A 21,451-nucleotide genomic window follows, 5' to 3' on the forward strand; every position below is an offset into this window, starting at 1 on the left:
TTCAAAACTACATGGAAGACAACGAACTGATCCCTCACAGCATGTTCGGCTTTAGAGCAAAATTATCAGCTCAAGACGTACTCCTCCAATTATATGAAGGTGTACTTCGGAACGTTCCTCGGGACGGAGAAAACGTGATAATGGCCCTAGACATCAAAGGGGCTTTTGACAATGTGAGCCACGAAGCAATCCTTACGGGCCTGGACAACCTGAACTGCGGGCGCAGGATTCACAGCTTCGTCAAAGCATTTCTATCCAACAGAACTGCAACCATCGGTATAGGAGAACTTTGGTCCGAGAAGTTTCGAACGCCTAACAAGGGAACACCTCAAGGGTCGGTCATTTCACCCACGCTATTCAACGTGGCCATGATCGGACTGGCGAAGCAACTAAAAGAAATTGACGACATCCACCATGCCATTTATGCCGACGACATCACAATATGGGCTAACACTGGCTCACTCGGCGAGAAAGAGGATAGGCTACAAGAAGCGGCCACCTGCGTTGAAAACTATGTCAAAGCAAGAGGGCTAGCATGCTCGACCGAAAAATCTGAGCTCTTACGGGTTTGGAGAGGAAAACGGAACCGAACAGTCCCTACCAGTAAAGAACTTCGACTACAAGTTTACCTCGAAGGAGAACCAATACCAGAGAAGACACTCATACGGGTACTAGGGATGTGGATACAGTCAAATCAACGCTGTACTCACACCCTTGCGCTATTAAAGGCATCTACACTCCAAGTGGCCCGCATGATTACGCGCATCTCACACAGACGTCATGGCATGCGAGAAGAAGACACACTCAAGCTGGTCAGGAGCCTAGTGGTCAGCCGGGCGACATATAGTCTCCCGTACTACAATCATATCAAAAATGAAATACAACAGGCGGACGCGATTTTACGCAAAGCGTATAAAACCGCGCTTCGACTACCCCATAACACCTCAACTGAAAAGCTCTTAGCCTTGGGACTGCACAACACGTTCGAGGAATTACGGGAAGCGCAGCATGTTGCCCAAATGCGCAGACTACAGCAGACCCCCACAGGCAGAGTTCTTTTAAAGAAACTGGGCTCCACCGAACAAATTCGACAAATATTGAGAACTAAAACGATCCCCGATGAGTACCGCAGCACGCTCAGGGTGGCACCAATACCAAGAAACATGGACCCGAACCTCCACAAAGACCGAAGAGAGGCAAGGGCCGACCGCTTACAGAAAACACACGCATCCCAGGATACAACAGTGTATGTCGACGCTGCCACATATGCCATGACTAGGGGACAAGGCACCAACAACGCAGTGGCAACTGTAGTCAACTCGGAATTACACGAGATTACCAGCGCCTCCCTGCAAGACTGCACGATAGCTGAGGCTGAAGAAGCGGCCGTCGCTCTAGCGGCAGCGGAGGGCTATCGGACTGGGCGGTCACTGACAATTCTTACTTATTCACAAGCAGCCTGCCGCAACTATCTTTGCGGCAGAGTCGGTCACAGAGCGCTCCGCATACTCCGCTCTGTAGACTGCAAGACGCAACAAACACATGCAAAACCACACAAGCCGATCAAACATAAGATCATCTGGGTACCGGGGCACACGGGGGTGGCAGGAAACCAAGAGGCAGACAGGATAGCTCGAGGATAGACTAACTACCGAGCATCCAACGTCAACGACCTTGAGGAATCCCTGCCAGTACCTCAGCAATACTCGGCCATACTCAACAACTACAAAGGCAGCAGGATGCGGTACCCACCACCGCACAAATCTTTAAACAAAGAAGAGGCTGTCACATGGAGACAACTTCAAACGGGGTCATATCCAAATCTAAACACACTAAGTAAAATTCACCCCACACTTTACGCACACAATTGTCCGTGGTGCCATGAAAAACCTACACTGTATCACATCACATAGGCATGTCAAAAAGTCGACATCGTCCCAGTTATAGAAAACCCAAGTGTGGAGCAATGGGAGGGTCTGCTCTCCAGCGACTGCCGCGATGACCAGATCGGTTTGATACGGCGAGCTCAGCTCACGGCAGCATCCAGCGGAGCCCTGGAATAGGGGCAACCGACCGTTGCGGATGGACTCATCTGACCACATAAAAAAAAAAAAAACTTGTGCTAGAGCCAAATAAAGTTATCCTATCCTATCCTATCTACGAGAAATTTTAGTCATGCGTTATACACCGCAAATGCATTCAACAGGCTGAACACTGAAAAACCGAAGTTCTAATGATTGATATTAGACGGTTCGTTGGATTTCAAACCAAGCGAAGGAGCTATCCTACACTCCAGTGCGAGGGACGCTTGGTTTGTGGCCATTCTTTATCACGGTAGGCCCGGAAATATATCCGTACGAGACACTCGGCTGCTTCCAGCTATTGCTCTGGGCAGCGTTGCCTAGGCATCGTCCCCTCTCTCTCTTATTCGAACCAAACAGTCGCTCTTCGTCATAATCAAGTAGCATTCGACGAAGGCACTTATCGCAAATGCGGCAAGCGCGGGAAGGAAATTTCACTTATTGCGGTAGCCCACCATGGTGCGCAATGTCTTCAGCCATTTTTGCCTGCTTCGTTTAGCGACGGTGGAGGTATGCTTCCCTGGGGTCCTTGCAGGCCGCGATTGAAGAAATATGCTGCTATACTTACGTCAGGTTCATCGTAGTCTCGTGTTAATCGCAGGGCTAGCAGGTTCATTTCACCAAATGAGGTGAAGGGCACAAAATTATCGCTCAGTGAAATTGTGCATAAATACACAGCTGCTGCCAAAATATAGAAGATGGGAAGAAACAAAATTTAGCATACACTTTGAAGAGAAAGCTTGTTTGTGTTTTTTTTTATATAAAAAACTGTTACAGATGGTGCCACTCATATCGAACTTGCTACTCTGTGCTGTGTATGATATTTCATTCCTTTTCTTTACATACTGTGCGTCTTAAATCATGCCGTGTATTTCATGATGCTTCCGAACCAACTATTAATGCAGTGAAAAGTACTGCTTTTAAGCTTAAGCTTCCTGAAAAGCTGTCCTGGAAGCTTTCCATGTCCAGCTTCGAAGCAAGGAGGCTTCGTATTTGTGAGCATAATGATATTTGTGAGGAGAGCTGTTAAATGTGCCCGTGAGGTTGTAAAAAAAAATTGATTTGCGAGAATGAATTTAGAACTTCAGGCATGAGATCATTGAGCAATGTTTTTGATCTCGGGTTGTTTGCCTGCTATGCACGCCTAAATGTGGCCCACATACTGGCCACACTTTAATCATGCTCTCTGGTGGATAGCATAACCATCTGTTTTGTGCTGAATAAGTGTGCGTGGGCCTGCTTTCGGCAAGGTCATCAACAATGCTGCCATGCCTGGTCACACCACAGCTTAGAAAAATCAGCCTGCCTTATAATGCTGCGCTTGATGTTGAATATTGCATCCTGCCTCCATTGGGTATGTTTGGGCAGCTTGCTGTGCCAAGAGTGCCTTCTGCTGCAGCAGTCAGGACAAGAAAAACCTGCAGTATATTGTTCTTGGTCTTGAGTACTGTATTTATCTTCAGAGCATGTTTTTGTGTGGCTCGCCATGACAGGAATGCTTTCTCATATAGCAGAGAGGGTGGGCAAATATACTAAAAAGTTTGGGTTCTCATCCCTGAATGCAAAATTTCGTATCATAATGGGTTGATAATGCTGGCAGTGCCAACAATTACAACTCCAAGAGGCACTCATAGAGGTGACAAAAACGGCGAGGGCGACAGTGCATATAGTAACACGGCAGAGGAGGATTTATGGGGGTGGTGTTACCCTCCTCCGAAAGCCTGGAATTTTTTAACCAGCCTCCCCTTTAAGGATGACTCATAAATCCACCCTGCAGCACTGCAACATAGCGTGTTTCACACTGGCACAAATAGTTTGCTGAATAATATGTATGACCGCAGCTTTTCAGACTGCTTCTAGAAGTTTAGGGGTACCAAGTGGCTGTAGTAAAATTTCACGGCGTTGTGCAGTATTTTAGTGCAGTGGTTCATGTTTAACGTGCAGAGCTGTAGCTGTACACACCGATTTAATTTACTTGCTGAAATACTAGCTGGTAATGTCACTGCACAGTAGCTGCTTGTGATCAACAATATGAAACGGCTTCAACATAACCACAGGAACCATGGAAATTTAATGCACATGTGCACTCCCGTTTCAGGTATTTTTTACAGTACATAACACTATCACAGGACATGGGCGCAATAAACACTTGTGAGAAAAGGCCTCTATTACACTTTTAAAGCTGAGAGCAACCCAGAAACTATTTACAGCTGAAGCATTTTCGCTGTCATAAAGTGCGAAAATGCTCCGCCTTTTTCGCACTTCTTGATCATGACCTCAGCCAGAAAAGCAATTGCAAAACTTCGACAAGGAACGGATCTAAAAACCGCGCGCGACCAAAAATACAGACTTGACCTCGATATGAACGAATACACTTGAGCCCGGCACGTCCTAGAGGCAAATAGCTCGCTAGACGCTTCAAACGTTACCCGCTTCAAAAACGGGCATAGAACAACGTTTCTGTATGCTAATAACAAAGCGAGCGCAGCTGCTTCCTTTACAATTTCACTCTCTGTCCATGTCAACACCCTCGCCGCTCAAGCAAGCGCAATCGCCGAAGAGCAAAAAATGGCAGTTTATATTCAACAGCAGTCACAATCGCCGGAGCGTTGCAAAACACTCTGAAGTAGCAACGAGGTTTCATTGGCGACGGATACGAGAGCGCGAATGGCACAAACACACTGCACACAGGCACAAAACGTCCGCACAATACACCGACAACCGCTGCGTAGCGCACGCCGTATTAAAACAGTGGTGAACGAGCAGCGTGAATGCCCTTCAATGAACACTGGCGGTCTCGCGACGAACGAAATGCCCGTTGCCGCCGAGCGGGTTCGAATTGCGCATAATCTCCGCCGCCGGTTTCACGTGCATTCGAATGAACCCTGAAGTGACAGGCGAGCAATGAGGGACGCGTTATAGTGGAGGGCTCGGGGTTAATTCAGACCACCTGAGGTTCATTAACATGCGCTGACATCGCGCAGCAGACGGGCATACGCTGTAAATAGCGTTAACACGAAACCAAAGCCCTGCCGCAGCCGCAGCTAACGTTTTTAGCTCTAAAAACGTTGGCCACAGCCGCCGGCTGTCGCACTGTTTTGTTTTTTTACTCTTTTTTCATACCTGAAAGCAGCTGGTGATTGCTCCGATCGGGAACAACTCTTCCTAAATTTACTAGGATTCCTCGGCCTGCGTGCTACGCACAGAACAAAACCGCAATGTACGCATTACGATCGAATTTGTTAGCAGTGCTTAGAAAAAGTAACAGACGACCAGTTGCAATGCGTTCAATGCTAATAAGGGGTACTGGCATTGCGACTCCCATTGTGTGACCGATTTTTGTTGAACTGAATTTGCTCACGCCAACGACAATTAAAGTTTTGATCTGTCAATTCATTATTTAGTCGAGCCCGGATATATCGAACCCTGATATCTCGAATTACTGACTATATCGAGCATAGATTATCCCCCGTCAAAATTCTGTGTAAAAGTGTAGGGGAGTCGCGGAGCATCCGAGCCCCTGCAAGTGGCGCTTTTCCTAACAGCCCTCTTCGATCATGCGCGCAGATCGAGAGGGGTCGGCTGCGCGGCCTTCGGCATCTGAAGCCTTATCGCTGTGAAACCTTGTGTCGAGGTGAACGTTGGGTGTGCTCGAAGGTGGCCTTCGATCTCTTGCACCCTCGCCTATGAGCTGTCAGGCGGTGAAGCCCACCTAACTAAAGCCTATAAGCGGCGGCCCTCACCTGGCGTGTTTCGATGACGAAGATGTTACGGAAATCACCTTTATTCATGTGAATGATTATTCAAAGTACGGTATTCTGGTAACAGGATTAAACAGCGTATGATAGCCATTGGCTAGTTGCAGAGAACGGTCGGCTGCGGCTTCGACGCGAAGTATGTTTTGCAAACTAGCAACGCTTAGCGAGCGGTGCGCTGCCAAGCTACCACGCTGCCAGCTGCTCGTCGCTGCAAGAAGCGTGTCATTAGTGTGGATGCAGAGTATTGTTGCCTCTAGGTTACAGATAGGCTTATCTATTGTCATTTTTATATATCGATTTATCGGCGTACCGCATATATTTCGCGATCTTCTTCGAGTACGATATATCCGGGTTCGACTGTTTAAATCAGATATCCCATAGGCATTAATTTTCCTCTTCAGTGGTGGTTTTCAGCTTTTCACACTCTTACATCGAGTCTACAATCAGCCAACGACGCCAGTTCTTTTCGCATTATGAACCTACAATGCCAGCGCACTAAAGCTCTTCCCTCCTCTCCACAGCGCGGTTGAGGTCTCCACCGAGAAATGAGACCGCCATTGCTCCTTTCATTTCCTAAAAAACGATTTTCATTTCCTCTTCTGTATTTCACCTCCTCTTTCATCCCTTCCCTCTGTGCACGGTTTAGGTGTCCACCGAGAAGTGAGACAGTCACTGCACCTTTCCTTTCCTTCTCACCACTCTGATCCCAAGGCTTCAACCTGACACCAACGACGACAGTCACTTCTTGCGAAGATGGCGATACTAATGCTTACGCATTAAAAAAAGGCAGGGTGAAACCTTATCTTGAAACTGCGTGCGAGCCGCCGTGGGGTTCGACTCCTCAGCAAGTGTTGGTCACCTCGGCCACTGTATTTCAGTGGAGGCAAACTGAGAACCCTACTTAATTAGATCTCAGTGCACGCTAAATAACCCGAGGTGGCTGAAATTAGCCCGGAGCTTATCATTACGTACACGGCTTCCCCGCAGTTATTTTAGCACTAGGAAATTCATGTGATAAAAGTGCGCCTTCTGCTTCCAAGCTGCGCACCTCTTTCGTTGCTCGGCCCCGCCCAGTGCAAGCTGCCATATCGTCGGCGCTCCTTTCTTTCCGCCAGCGTGTAATTGACCTGCAGAAAGCAGAAGAAAAAAAACAACCACATGCAGCCGGATCCCACCGGCGGCATGTGGTTGTTTCTTCTTCTGCTTTTCTATTCAATTATCTTTAAGCGATAACATATTTAGTAATATTCTAGATCGAACAGCAGCACAAAATAAATAAATTAATTAAAAATCCCCTGTGTACCTTGGTTTTTGTGGCTGTTGGCTTCTCTCATACTTATAACGAGCCCCTCAAATCCCCTTCATTTGTTTGCTATATATATACATATATATATATATATATATATATATATATATATATATATATATATATACACGCTTTATTTAGGTAAACATTTATTGCGAGTCGACGTTTTTTCGGACAGAGCGTCCTTTGTAAAGACTGAAGATACACGGTTCTTGCTTCTCTCCTTAGATGTTGGTATATATCCCAGGTAGCACAGAAACGTTATCATAACGTTAAATTTTTGTTTGAGCCTAACGTTATAACTAGGTGGTTAGCGTCATTTTTTTGTAGCGTTTCTGTAACGTTACTAATAAACGTTGCTATAACGTTTCACTAACAGCTCATATACAGTTTTACTACGTATGTGTAACGTGAGGAGAACGTTATGATAATGTAATGAATGAACGCTTAAAAAACAGTGTAGCAACAGTTGCACTATTTACCTGAAACCTCTATGAAGTGTTCGCTAAACGCTCAAGAAAATGTTAGTGAAACACGTAAAAAACTACGAAATGTTTAAAACCTTTCAAGACCACCATAAGCTGTGCTATATTAATCAGATAAAGGCATCATGCACTGTGGCCTTGAGTTCATACTTCTCAGGCATGCAAAATGGGCATGGCATCACCTATGCCCATGTGATATGAGTGATATTTATATAGAGTGATATTTGATGTCACGTTCTGACTAAGTGTACTTGCCAGCAATTCGATGGCTTCAGCAATAGGTACCTATTTGCAGCATATATTGAAGCATTAGCACACTCTATTCACAGTAGTTAGAGTATTAGTATAACCACAGGAAACTACATGCAATTATTTGAAGTAAGTTCAGTCTGCAGCGAATGTTGTAGAAATTTTTATTGCTAGATCATATACAAATGAAAAATTAAGTGTAATATGCTGTTGTGAAGTGAAAAATGTCCAAAAATGCGCATAAACAAGCAGACATGCTAAACAAAATACTGTAAGCTATAATAATAGGTTTGCTGTAAGTTATACAAACAAGAACGTACCATACAGAATATATACGCAGGGCTTACAGACTGAAAGAATGACAATAAACTTTGTAGAACAGGAACCAAAAAACTAAGTGCAATATGCTGTCGTTCTGAACAGTACTGAACTGAAAAATGTCCAAAAATGCGTACAAGCAGGTAGGCTAGTGAATAGATGTACTGTAAGCTGTAATAACAGTTTTGCTGTAAGTTATAAAAACAAGAACGTACCGTACAAAATATATACATAAGACTTACAGACTGAAAAAATTACGATAAGCTTTGAAAAACAGGAACCAGCAGGAGTCAGCAAGAAAAATCTCTGTTCCTTCCTGGAGCACACACACCTCTGGATCACACCTTTTTCATCTGTAGAAAAAAAAGAGAATGATGACAGCAACATGACAACCTTATTGATTCTCATACCTGTGTGTCAATGTAAGCAGGCTCTAGTTCAACTGCTAAGCACTAGTGCTTTTTAAGGATTGATCAGGGTCAGGTTAATATTTCGGTCTGTCAGTGGTCAAAAAAATGAGGTTCACATTAGCGTAGCATAAGCATTGGAGCAGCAAAATTAGCTTGTTATTCATTTGTTATGGCTGAGCAATAGTATTGGGGGAAAAAAATCTGTGCCCCTTAGCCCCTTATTATCAGAGTGAAAGCTTCATAAAACATACTCTTAAGGGACCTGCATGAGAAGGTTATGCATGAGGCATGCATATATATAATATGCATGCATGCATCCAAGCATGCTTGTAGAAACAAGCACAGCAATATACTCTTTTCGTGTAAAAGTGTAAAAGTACAGATGCAAAAAAGCAAGTGCCCAGTCTTCTCAAACCACCAAGTGAAAGTTGAACACAGGAGTGAATCAGCTGAGCCAGTTTTGCTGTGCCAGTTTTCACTGTGACCTTGTCAGCAATGAAAATGTCTCTTGCTGCCAAAGATATGTCAAAATCATAAAAGGCACAGCTGTCACATTGTGCAGCCAAAAACACAAGTGGAGGCGGTGGTGCAGCATTCAGCAGTGGCCAAATCACACTGCAGACGGAAACGAGTAGAAGCAAATGACGCGCATACTAAACCTTGTCATACTTGCATGCAAGTGACCTGCAATGCTTAACATGGAACATCTAAGCATGGTGGGCTGTCAGCAAATGTGATCTCTCTCTGAATAGCAAGTGTGAGTTTTAGGTAACACCTGTTCATGATGAAAAGTGGTGATTTTTTTTACGTAACAAAGAAATGCCAGGTGATATTTGTGTACCAGGAGCTTGAAAATGTCGCGAACAATGACCCATATATGAATTTTCCAAACTGTTTCTGCCAGTTATCACAACCACATGTTTGCTTCCAAAGACAGCTGCTTTATACTGCCCCATTAGTATGCATGCACAAGTGAGATTGTTCCTTGCCTTGGCTGCAGTGAGCCGTGCGTTGCTAAAGCGCAGCCAGTCAGCGAGTGTGCATGCCATCTCATCGTCTGTAGCACTGCGGGTTACCCGGACAGCAGCTGCAAACAATGTTTGCAATGATCAGGACCACCACTCTAGGTACACAAGTGCTGTTATAGAAAAAAAAAATAACAGTGTCAGTGCAGTGTGGGTATACTCTTACCGAATACAAGGCGGATGATGGCCAGTTTTTCGGCTCTTTTTTTGCCTTTTCTTCCTGTCCAGTTGTATTGCACAGCGACGTCATCAGAAACTAATTTTTTGAACACCCGCCTTGTTGTGGTGGCAACATCAGTTCCACCAATCTGGCCTAGGGTCTTCACCTGAAAGTAAGGAAGCAATCACACAATGCAAACATGTCAAATCCCACCTATTATTTTTGGGTAAGAGTAAGATGCTGAGGATATTTAACTTACTAGTGCAGCAAAGGTTGCCGCATCTTTTGTGCTTGCCTCCAGGCTGTCAAGTTCTTCCAGTGTCTTCACTGGATACACAGGCAGGTCGTCTGGCGCAACCGTGTCTGCAGAATCTACTTCAGTAATGATTTTCGCAGCTATTTTTGCAAGCACAGCTGCCTGTCGTGCTTGCTCCACCTTGATGTGCTCAAGCTCCCGGAGAATTTTGACCTCAGCTAGAAAAGGGAAAGGATGCAAGTGTGCGATGTGTAAGTTTCAGATAAAGTTGAAGCAAACTTAAATGTAATATATATATATATATATATATATATATATATATATATATATATATATAGACAGGGATAAATAAATTATGAACTAGGATGAAGGTTTCATGCTCCCATTCTAAGCAATGCTACTGTACGTCCATTTTAATGCGAGGATATCAGACAAGTGTTCATTTCTGTAAGCAATTAACAGTCCGTATTTTCACTGTTCTGTCTGATAACCTGATTTTGGTGACATAAAGAAAAACAAGAAAAATATAGTGTGCTGCGCCTATCATGAAGGCACTGGGCTGCACTACAGAAAAAGAAATAATTCAATAACAGTACAAAGAATTGACCTCAAGAATATTTACAGGATTGCAAAAAGTTATGCACATGCAATTATATAGAAGCACAATTGAACAGCTGCCGTTTCAGCGAAATTAAAATATGTATGATTTTTTTCACTGCAGGGTGTTCAAGTGCTAGCTCCATTGATAGGCTTCCGGTTGTTCTGAATGGAAAACAAATTTATTACAGCAGCAGAACATACAAGTCATGTGCAAAAATGTCTCTGCATGCAGTTTAAACTGTGTACCTTATTAATTTGGTAGAAAAGAAGAGTTCACTTACCTGCCTCGGATGGATGACTGTCATTGTTAGAAAGCATACTATTTGGTCTTCCTGGTTTACAAGTGGACGCAGAGGGTTGAGCTGGTTGAGAGACATGACCTGCAAGCACGGTATAAGTATTGTTATTAATTGTGACCGTCTTTGAAATGTAAGGGATACTAGCTGCATTTGTAAAATTATTGACAGACTTCATTTATGTCTCAGTAATGCATATATGTGCTATATCTAAGGTACTTTTTCATTCAGACATCTACTATGAACAGTTCGTTTCAATACAATGCTGCTTAAAAACTATACAGACCCGTAACTGAAAGTATGTTTGCTCTCTACACCATGAGTGCTGACAGGGTTGTTTCTTCCTGTACTGCTGACTTGTGGTAACTGAAATGTTTTCAATCTGTGATCTCGCTTGCATTGACAATCATCCCGAAATCAAATCGAAATCGCCGCCAAAACGAAACTGAAACTGGAACCAGTGGTAAATTTCTTTTGTTGACGTAGCTAAGAAAAAAAAAAAAGAGCTGTGCTGTACTCCATTGACGGCAGTGACACTAAATGTTTCAATGGGTGAACCGTGCAACTAATGTTGCACTTGTGTCCAAGCAAGCATTCATGCTGCTGGACTCATAGAGTTAATATCTGGACTGGATGCAGTGCATCAGTCTGTGCTGCAAGCAATCCAATCCAATGCAACACAAGCCACGAGATGGCGGGGCTGGCCGCAAGTTGTGAGGCATGCTGCAATGCAGTTAATGCAGTTAACTAGAATAGTTACGGATTAGTGTTGTGCACAAGAATGATAACTGTGAGTTTACGTTGCTACGCATGAAGGTAAGAAACTGGTAGAGAAAATGAGGTGAGCACTACACAGCCAAAAAACTGCCATAAATATGAATGCATCTGGCTGCATGTGTAACCTGTCCCAGAACGTGTGACGCCAAAGCTTCGGGGCATACGCTTGGACGTCTTGGTGACAACGTAAGCAGCAATTGTTTTATGTGCTTTTTAAGGCGAACACCTTTAATGCCGCATCATTGTCGACAGAACGTTGTCATCAGAGGTGTCACGCTTATCTAGTCAGACCAGAAAAAAACCTTTGTGCACGATGGGATTCGAACCACCACCCTTCCGTTCTGCAGCCGAGCGTGCTAATGGCTACGCTTTAGGTCAGCAAAGTGCCCCCCTGAATTTTTTATATGAACAAGAACCAGGTAGTACATGTGTGTGTGCAGCTGTCATGACAGTAGACCTTCTTCTTCTTTGTTTCTGATTTGTACGCAATCTCATCTGTGAATACACTATTTTTTGACTTTACCATTTAGACTGAGATACCCAACACTGGCCCTGTCATTTAGACATTCGCTTTGCTTCAATAATTATTGATACTTTTACAACTGCTTCAATCATGTAATGTACAACGCAAACTGCACCGAATTATAAGTAACATTTCCATGACGCTGGAGTAACAGTAAGCCTCACTATTTTTTGGTGCTGGTGGCTTTGGCGGCTGTGTGAGGAACTCTGTGCAATCATCATCGGAAGATTTTTGGCTGCTGTCATATTGTGACGTGTCACTTCCTGAAGTGAAATCTTCGAGCTGCTTCGATGGTCGCCGTGTCCTCTTCACTGGTTCTGGTTCTGGTGTCAAGTCCGATTGATCTTCAGCCCTTAACCCTTTCACTGCCAGGTTTTTTTACTCACACCTGCACACACCCTGCCGGGTTTTTTTCGCATGTTAGTTTCCTGGAAATTTTTTGCTAGTAACGCACTAAAATGCTCTGCAGGACATGTAGACATGTTTATTCAGGATAATCTTATAGATATTAGTTGTAATGAATGAAATCTTACAGCACCAATCTGGCCTGTCGGATTTCCTCTTCTTACGCGGATTTTTCGGTGGCAGCGGGACTTCATCGCTGTCATCACTCGACAAGGCACTTAGGTGGGCTCGTTCCTCGTTCTCATTATCATTGGACTCCGAATTCACAAGCAATTTTGAAGTTCTTCGTCCGTCGAAGTGCGGACGAGTGTGGCACATTGCCTCACACGGCTCCTGTGCGGAAACCAAAACGAAGCGACTGGGATGCGACGGATGTCGAAATATGCGCGCTATCTGTTGTGTAAAATTTGCCCTACAAGATCTATGAGTTTATAGCGTTTCTCCATAGATGGCGCTACATGTTTGCATCGTTTATTTTTACACGAGTATTATCGGGAGCGGCAGGGGGTGAGTTAAAAAGCCAAAACGAGTTAACTCGCGATAGGCAGGGGGTGTGTATATCTGGTAGCCCGAGTTATCTCGGGAGTGGCAGATTAAGGGTTAAAGCCCGTCTACGTGCGACTTCATAGCTGTCTGCAAACAGAAAGTCAGTAGCAGTATACAGCAAAGTTGTTTGACAGTATTAGCACATAAAGCACAGTATTAGCACATAGCATTAAAGGTTGTTTGCAGTCTCTGTACTGGCCAAACAAAACCAATAAATGAAATGAAATATGCATATAAGGTGCTCAAACAGCAGAAAACGAAATAGAGGTGTAAAAGGGTAGCTTATTAAAGTGTTGTCCATTTTAGTGGCTCTTGTGAATACTTCCAATCAGGAGATAACTATTAGCCATACTAAGCGCTGTATGCATCACCTGACCTAGCAGCGATATAGTACCATGGCTACTGATTTACAGTAGCTTACAACAAAACACACAGGTATATGCACCAGGCCTCAAGCAGCAACTGAGGCTTTCACGCACCCAATTTTTTTTTCTTCACATTGTAACTTCACAAAATGCATTTGTGCGAATTGAGAACTTTTTATAATTTTAATAAGTGCTCACAAGCAGTATTCTGCAGCTTTTGCTACTCAGGCCTGGTGATGTCAGATGCAAGCTGAAACACCCTGGCACACGTGCTAGTGCACTGTCTGTACATTTTACTGTAGCATCTGCTTGTCAGTCTCAAATGAAATTGCAGCTGGGTGCCTTCGTGTTGCCTCTCTTGGACTGCTCTCTGGCAGGTCACTGACTGGTCACTGCCAGGTTGCACATAAAATAAGAGGAAGCTCATTTCGCATGAGCAAACTCATAGCCTTCTAAAGCTGGACAGTTTTTGGGTAGTGTTACATTCTGAGGTAGCAAAAAGGTAATCTTTGAATAATGACATTTCTATCGCATTCTATACTTACCTGTGGTCGACAGGACTCTGCAGGCAAACTGTTGCCATTGTGTGTCATGCTGCCTTTGGTGCTTGATGGCAGCATTTACTTTCGCCAAACTCTTGAAAGGTGGCCAGAAGGCTTTGTTTTTATGAACCCAAGCTGATGGTAGTGTAGCAATGTCATTGGAGTCTGTGAAGTGTACTACTGAGAACATCTGAAAAGCAAAATTTAGACCATTGTCAAAAAAAGCTGCCAAGTGCAACAATTGAGTGTCATACTCTGAAGTATTTTGTTATATTTTGTTTTTGCTCTTCTGATGCACTGCTTTTTGCTCTTCTTGCTCACGGACCCTCTGTGAGGGCGTGGAATTTCTTTTTCCTTAAGTAAATGAAAAAGTCACGAGCTTAACAACATAGCAGTATGTGTAAGTTGCGTATTATTTGAATTGAAATAAAGTATGCAACATAACGTAAGCAATGTCTTAACATATATGTGCAGTCTGTTTGCAAACATGTATTCTCCAGTGCCCCTTGTACACTGGAGAATACATTAAATACATTAAGAATACAGTAAGGGGCATACATTAAATGTATGCCCCTTGTGAAGCACCTCAGCTACAACAATGCTCTACTCCTCATGTATCATCAGTGACATTTTACAAGATGTTTTTATGTGCCTGTGGCCAACTGCACAGAGAGGAAATGATGTTTGGCAGAGGTCCCCAATTTTCTGAGCTTCTGTGACATAAGTTTCAAATTTTGCAATGTGAGAGCAAGGAGTATGCAATTTTCTACGGGATGCCTCCCGCACGTTAACACAGCCAGTGTTTCGCGCAGAAGGGGCTGTGCATTTTTCCTGGTTAGCCCAAGGTCACTGAGAGGTTATGGCAATGTGTTTCATTGTTCTTAGAAAAACATATGTTTACCTGTGTTGTAGAGTGTGCCATCTTCTGAATAATCATGTGCTTGGAAATGGGTCTTTGAGGTAATTTTATCCAAAGAATGCTAGGCGCATGTGGTCCTGTGCAGAAGCTGTCCTTGTATTAGTGGGATCATCAGCCAAAATCCTGCTGCCGTTGCTGCTATTGGAAACTATCATGAAACTCAATTTCATGATGCCTGCTTTCATTTTTTGTAGCGAAATCTACACTAGGCTAGTAGAAGCGAGTTTTGCCGTGTCTAACCGAGGCCACAACTGCACATGCACCATGACCATGGCAACTAGCTGCGCCGTTCCACAGGTGTTCCGCTGCTGGGCCAACTTGTGACTTCACGTGCCTCGTTATGCAGCCTCTCTGTGCATGTGCAAATCGTTCGTGGCTCACCCAATGAGTCGTCAGGTATGTGGTGCTCATCGCAGAGAGGAGAAGGACGGTAGTGGCATCCCAATAGATGCGCGCACCGGAGTGGAGAGAAGGAGAAGGGTAGTTTCCACACTGCGGACACACGTGCTGCTGCGGAGAGCTGACCGAGCAGGAAAGCGTCTGCCGGCATCGCACGCTTAGAGCGTGAAGGTGGGTTCAGCATGGAACGGCCGTTAACTTTGATGCGTTCAACAGAGCGCAGGTTGGTTGTGTTCGATGAAACACTCAATCGCCCGCAGGCAAAGCTTTCGCTCCACATTTTGTTCAGCAGCTTTGAATCCCTCTCATTTTTCTTCATTGCACGCAGGAAAATCTCCTAACCATTGCCTTTGAGGCTGTTTCTTTTCAACAGCAGAGGAGGCAGGAGGCTGTCCAGTAGATTTGGAGGATGGTCCAATGCAAATGGTAGTTATCCCAGCTGGGAATTCAGAAACTGTACTACACCATGCATAGCAGCATTAGAGCATACAATAGTTGTGACTGTTCTGCATGTGTCTGACAGCAGTGTTACAACAGAGCGTACAAGTCACCTTACAGGGGATGGAGGCCAAATTAAGTTGTGTGCAGCAGTGGGATGACCACAAAACCATGTCCACAAGGAAACCGGCAACACTTTGATCTGATCTGCTTGACAGACCACACAGCACTTGTGGGCGAGAGGCCAGAAGCCTTGTAATGATGCAGTTCAGTTGTGTCTGCAGTGCCTTGGTGGAAGTTGGAGAGCTGTGTGAAAAATCTTCCACAGATCTCAATGTCTCCATCATGGGATAGAACATTTGTTGCAACAACCACATTGCCATCTTCCATAAGAAGGCACAAATCAGCAGCATTAATTTCAACAACCATATCTGGCAGAGCAATTTTGCGAAATTGTTCACCAGTGAATCTTGGCGGTGTAGGGCCAGAATCGTGTGGCTTGTGCAAACTTGCTTGTCTAACTGGGCATGCTCTGGGGAGCTGATGTCGTTCATAAAAACGCCTGATAATTTGTTGCAGTGGCCGGTTTGCTGACTTCAGGTCCTGCTTCAGTTCACCCAAGAAGTTCTCGAAACGAAATGCAGAAAAGGAATCAATATGTCCATACTTCTTCACATCAGCAGGAAGGTGCACTAGGGAATGTATGTTATATACGTAAATTCCTTCACCATACAGGCTCTCAGCATCCATAAATTCTCTGAGGAGGTGCTCTGCTACATTTAACTTTGATTGGCAAAGTCCAGGGCTTGCCAGGATGGACACTGCTACACAAAGCTTCATGAAATGATTGTAGTAGCGCTTCTCGATGTTGTTCTTCAGTACTACAGGACCAAAGTAGAAGAGGAAGTTTCTGAACTCAGTGGCTTTCCATCTTTCCAATTCACAGAGGCTTCTTGGCTTGCGGGACATTTCTTGAGGTGTGTACTTTTGCAGCTCCATTAGCATTCCTGAAATGGCAATCTGAAGACGTGCTGGCAACTTTGCCTTGTGTGGCCCTCCCTGCACCCAGTAGTGGAGAAGCCTCCGCATTGCCCCTAAGCAGACGAGGTGCATGTACTCTAGTGGGAAATCACTCACCATGCCAATCTGCAAAGCAAGTAGTGGAGATTGTTGGTGATGGTGTTCCTTCTGCTGCTGGTTTCGGAAAGATTCGTTTGTTCTTAGTGGACAACTGACCTCTGGGAGGATAACTTTCCTGGCTCTTGCGGAAAAGGTTCCCTCCTGAGTACATTTTTCGCAACTGTAGTACCCACCATGGCCCTTGATGCACTTCAAAAATGCCCTCGCTGGCGCATCACAAATGAATGCATGCAGTTTGACTGCGCACTTTTGTCCGCCTTCACTTATTCCTTCTGTTTGCAACATACTCATCTCAGCAATGAAATCATCAAGGTATTCCTGCACGCTGTGGGGTTTTGCACTGCCTACAAACAAAGCTATGACAAACGGCTTTAGCTTGTCATTTTCTGCAACTGATGCCAATATGGGCCAGAACTGTTTTGTTGAACTTTTCGATATGGGGAGCCCATCAATGTTGACCAGAAGTGAAATTGTGTCTCCAGTGATGCTGCCACTTCTCATAAGTTGTTGTAAGGTTGTTTTGATTCCAAAGTAGTGATACAGTCCAGATCCCATCTCTTTGACGTTGCAAGACCTTGGCGTTCTAAGGAGTGTTCTCGCATCACCAGGAAGTTCAGGGTGACCATGCCTCTTTAATACTTTGAGAAGCAAGGTAACGTGTGATGCGCAAGCTTTTGTATCACGGGCCCATGCTGTCAGTTCGCTGACTAGGCTTGGCTGTTCTTCACTTGTGATTAGCATGTTATCTTTAATTCCTCCAGCCTCTGAGCTGCAGCTAGGTTCTACAGAGTCGATGGCTCCTAGCTGACTCATCCAAAGCATTTGGAGCTGCAGTGTCAAGATTACTGGCTTGTTCTCTAGCATTTCCGCTCCTTTGTATGGAATGCAAGGCGGTCGGAAGCATGCATGCAAGATGGTTTTGAATACTCTCGGCTACTCTTCTCTTAACCTGTCGCTTGCTGAGCTCATGTATAGGGTGCCTACAGCGCTTCATTTCTGTCTGCAATGACTTGACGTGCTGTGTAAAGAAAAAAATAGCGTCCGAGAACCAACTAAATTTGCTTCAGCTCTAAACGAGCCCGCGTCTAGACGACGATCGGAAAGGGACTCGCATCGCTGGATGCGCTGTTTGCGAGCTTGGGCTGATGTGCTCCGAGTGCAGCAGGACTGCAGAGGACGTCGCCTTAGCTTTGCTTCAAGGCGTAAATGTTATGTAACAAACCACCGACACAGTTTGGGGAGATCGGCACAATGAAATCGTTAGCTGAGCTGCGCACCCGTCGCACTTTCGCGGCCTTCAAGCTGGTAGCAGACGATCCTAATACGGTAGAGCTGACAAAGTTGAAATAAGCGGATAAAGATTAAGAAGACATCGGAATAATGCATTCACTGTAAAAATCAGCTGTTCTTTACCCCCGCTTTAATAAAAATAGGCCATTTCAACTATTTTGATGGGGCTCCACCTCCAGACTGCTCCAGACCTGTGATCCTCTTCTGGTCTATCAACACTGGGCGACTGCTTTGACGACCATGGCGGTTGACGCGTTGCGTGTATGCGATTCATGATACGATTCCTCGCGGTGTAGTAATCCATTTTGTTCTACTGTGCTTCGGTATCACAGTTTTCAGCCGCTTCGGTGAATGATAAGTATAGTGCCGGAAGCATGTCGACAGGACGAAATGGGTTTACGCTTGCGTGATGGATGTTGCTTGGAGGGTCTTTCTACAGTGTCGCCGTTGACCAACCCCAAACACGAGACGATTGAGGTCGCAGTGACCTCTGCCAAGTAACCACAAGGAATTCTGTGCCTTCGGCTGACAAATGTGTGCTTCCTACATCTTGCGATTCGCGTATTGAACTGCTTAGCACTGCGGGTTTCAGTAGTGAGTGAGGACTTTTCCGCGACGGTTAATCAGTGCTTTCAGAAACGCAGAGTACCTGCTACAAACGCTAATTTTTATGCTACTGAATGGAAGTCGACGCGCAAGGTAGCATTTTTACAAAACGTAGCTCATTTTCAAGGTAAGCGGTTAGAATCGTGTGCAGCATACCGCCCTATCACGGCGGCATCCGCGTAGTGCTTTTTAGCTGCTCCTCGAAGCCTGAAATGCTGGATAAAAGGAAAGTAAACTCCCCTGTATCGAAGAATTTGTTTTTTTTATCCGGCTATTGTGTAAAAGAAACAGTGTGGTTAGCACGGGGAAGAAAAGACAACTGGTGGTGGGATTTGTGCCGGCATCGCAAACATACGGCGCCGATGCTGCAAACACGAGAGGTTTCTAGTCTTTGCTGATATTCCAAGGAAGCGCGGACGGTTTCCTCTGTGTGAGCTGGCTCATGACTAGGGCAGCAGACTATTGGGAAGGCCAGAGCCATTTGAGATTTCAAGGATCTGCAACAGGGCTTTCTGACGTTTCCTCCGTGGTGGCTGAGCTGCTGTGATGCTTGGCTGCTAGTGCTAGGAGGTCAAGCCCTAAACATGGCAACTTTTTTTTTTTTTTTTTGTAGAAGCGAGACGCGATAATACCATTGTGCTTTGCGACGTCCCTATAGAACAACTCTAAATGGTTAAAATCCTCACCATACGGCTCTGTTATTGGCAAAGTTGGCGGGCTGTATGGACCGTGGCATCACCTGAGAAAGCAATGCAAAGGGCTAACACACGCCAGAAAAGGGCACCACAGCACCTGTGCACTTCCTCGCTGTGCCTGTAATTTGTACTGTGTTTCCAAGTTGTTGACGTCATTGTGGTGTGTATTATGCTAAAAAAAATATTGCCCATATGTGACAGCAGCCAAAAGTGGGAAATCTGCAGTGCATCCTGAGTATGTGCTCCTCTTAGGACAGGGCATTTAGCTTGTAGTTTAATTCTGTTGGATTCACTCCTATACCTCTGCTACAGCAAGGTCTACAAGCAGACCTGCATACCTTGCATTTATATAAGGGTCAACTTTGTGTTCTGTACAACGATGAACCAAGTATTTCCGGGTGCAGACCACGCAGGCCTGCCAAGTGCTTGAGAAGGGGCTCCTGTCTCAGGTGACTGCAGGCCGGCCACTGTTATCTTGTAGTCTTAGAACTGCTCAGAGATGCTTGGGCTTTTGGAAAGTTAGTGGTGCTACTGAGCTTGACCTTCGGCTACTCGGTTATCTACAGCCCCTTCATATATGTTGACGGGTGGCTGGGCTTGCAGTTCTCAAAATGCATAATAGTCTCCAGGACAAGTCAACGTTAGGGCAGCTTGGTTGGTCTTGCAATCACTTAAGGCCATGGCCAGACTCAAGTACAAAAGATAGCTATGTAACTTTTGGTATAATTGTAGGGCACATGAGGTATTATTGCAAGTCTTCCTAAGCTGTACAAAGGCTGATTAGTACCGTGTAAAATACCTTTTGTGGCAAGGTACTTACTGCATCAGCAAATTGAAGCTCAAAATGGAACTGCAGCGTCACCAGGAGATGCAGTGTTGTGCAAGGCCTGCTACTATGTGTGCTTATCTGATATGATGCATTTCAATTATGCACATGACCTACACGCAGCTTCTCCAAGTTTAGGATCTTTCAGTAGTGGTCTGTTAATCAAAATAATCACCACCGTGACTGGTTTTGTTGGGTCAACATTTCCGTAGCGTCGCTCTTGAGCCTGCTGTGACGCTGCACATGGCTTGCACATGCTTTTATGGCCGGTATTGTTGAGCACACAACATTGGTTTTATGGTGTAGGTTGGAGCAGATAGTGGCATGTGATATGCAAAAACAAGGATGTTTTCATGTTTCTGCTCACAGGCGGTGGCCACAATGGTGTGTTTGCAGCCTTTGCATATTTCTTGCTTTGTTAATAATGCAGTTAAATTAGTACGAACCATGTAATATACTGAGTGTGGCGAGATTTGAAATTGTCAGGCATGCTTTTACATTCGTGGCAGAGAAGACAACAAAACACAAGCACTTGTGTCGTGCTGTCTTCTCTGTCATCTTCATCTGTTTTGTGCTCATCTGCCATTAATACATACCAACTAGCTCAACTTCTCACGCTAATTCTCCTACATGACTTCCTTGTGGCTCTCCGTGCATATTTGTGCTGGGAGTATTTGTGATAACAATGCTAACTGACCGCAGTGTTGTTACAAGGGCGAATCCTTTTGTACCACTCTGGAGTTTGGGTTGGCAAGTTGTGTTCTTAGACGATTCATATTTTGTATAACAGAAAATGAAGGGCATTAATGTGCTCTTCACTTTATGACTGTCGCTTGACCCTTATTTTTTTTTCACAGGCAACTGATATGGAAAACAGGTGGCTTTTGAAGCTGTCAACGTCCAGCTAGAAACGCTCTGAAAGAGAAGCAAATGGTTCCTTGCGATTTTCTAATAAGGGAAGCAGTTTTATTTATTTATTTATGCACATTCCTACAGGGCACTTCAGGCCATTGTTATAGGGCAGCGATATGAAAAA

General features: G+C 44.7%; 2 protein-coding genes across 2 annotated transcripts in view; one reads left to right on the forward strand and one right to left on the reverse strand.

Moving 5' to 3' along the window:
- The window catches only part of LOC149354213 (uncharacterized), an 83,399-nt gene extending 76,374 nt beyond the window's left edge, over positions 1–7,025 (forward strand). Inside the window, exon 6 of the mRNA XM_089583174.1 lies at positions 6,486–7,025. The gene's annotated coding sequence lies outside the window, so the exon portion shown is untranslated. The remainder of the gene's footprint in view (positions 1–6,485) is intronic.
- Positions 7,026–15,993: 8,968 nt separating this feature from the next.
- LOC149354214 (uncharacterized) lies at positions 15,994–17,862 on the reverse strand. Its single transcript, XM_089575950.1, has one exon. It carries the CDS (start codon positions 17,860–17,862, stop codon positions 15,994–15,996), a length of 1,869 nt encoding a protein of 622 aa, XP_089432076.1.
- Between the last annotated feature and the right edge of the window lie 3,589 nt (positions 17,863–21,451).

The sequence above is a fragment of the Amblyomma mixtum genome, chromosome 3 (assembly GCF_055824585.1).
Source record: "Amblyomma mixtum isolate Tamu chromosome 3, ASM5582458v1, whole genome shotgun sequence".
Lineage (NCBI taxonomy): Eukaryota > Metazoa > Arthropoda > Arachnida > Ixodida > Ixodidae > Amblyomma > Amblyomma mixtum.

What these genes read in the sequence shown, in the direction of transcription:
- LOC149354214 (XM_089575950.1), bottom strand. Translation starts at nt 17,862, where the DNA reads ATGCTAGAGAACAAGCCAGTAATCTTGACACTGCAGCTCCAAATGCTT.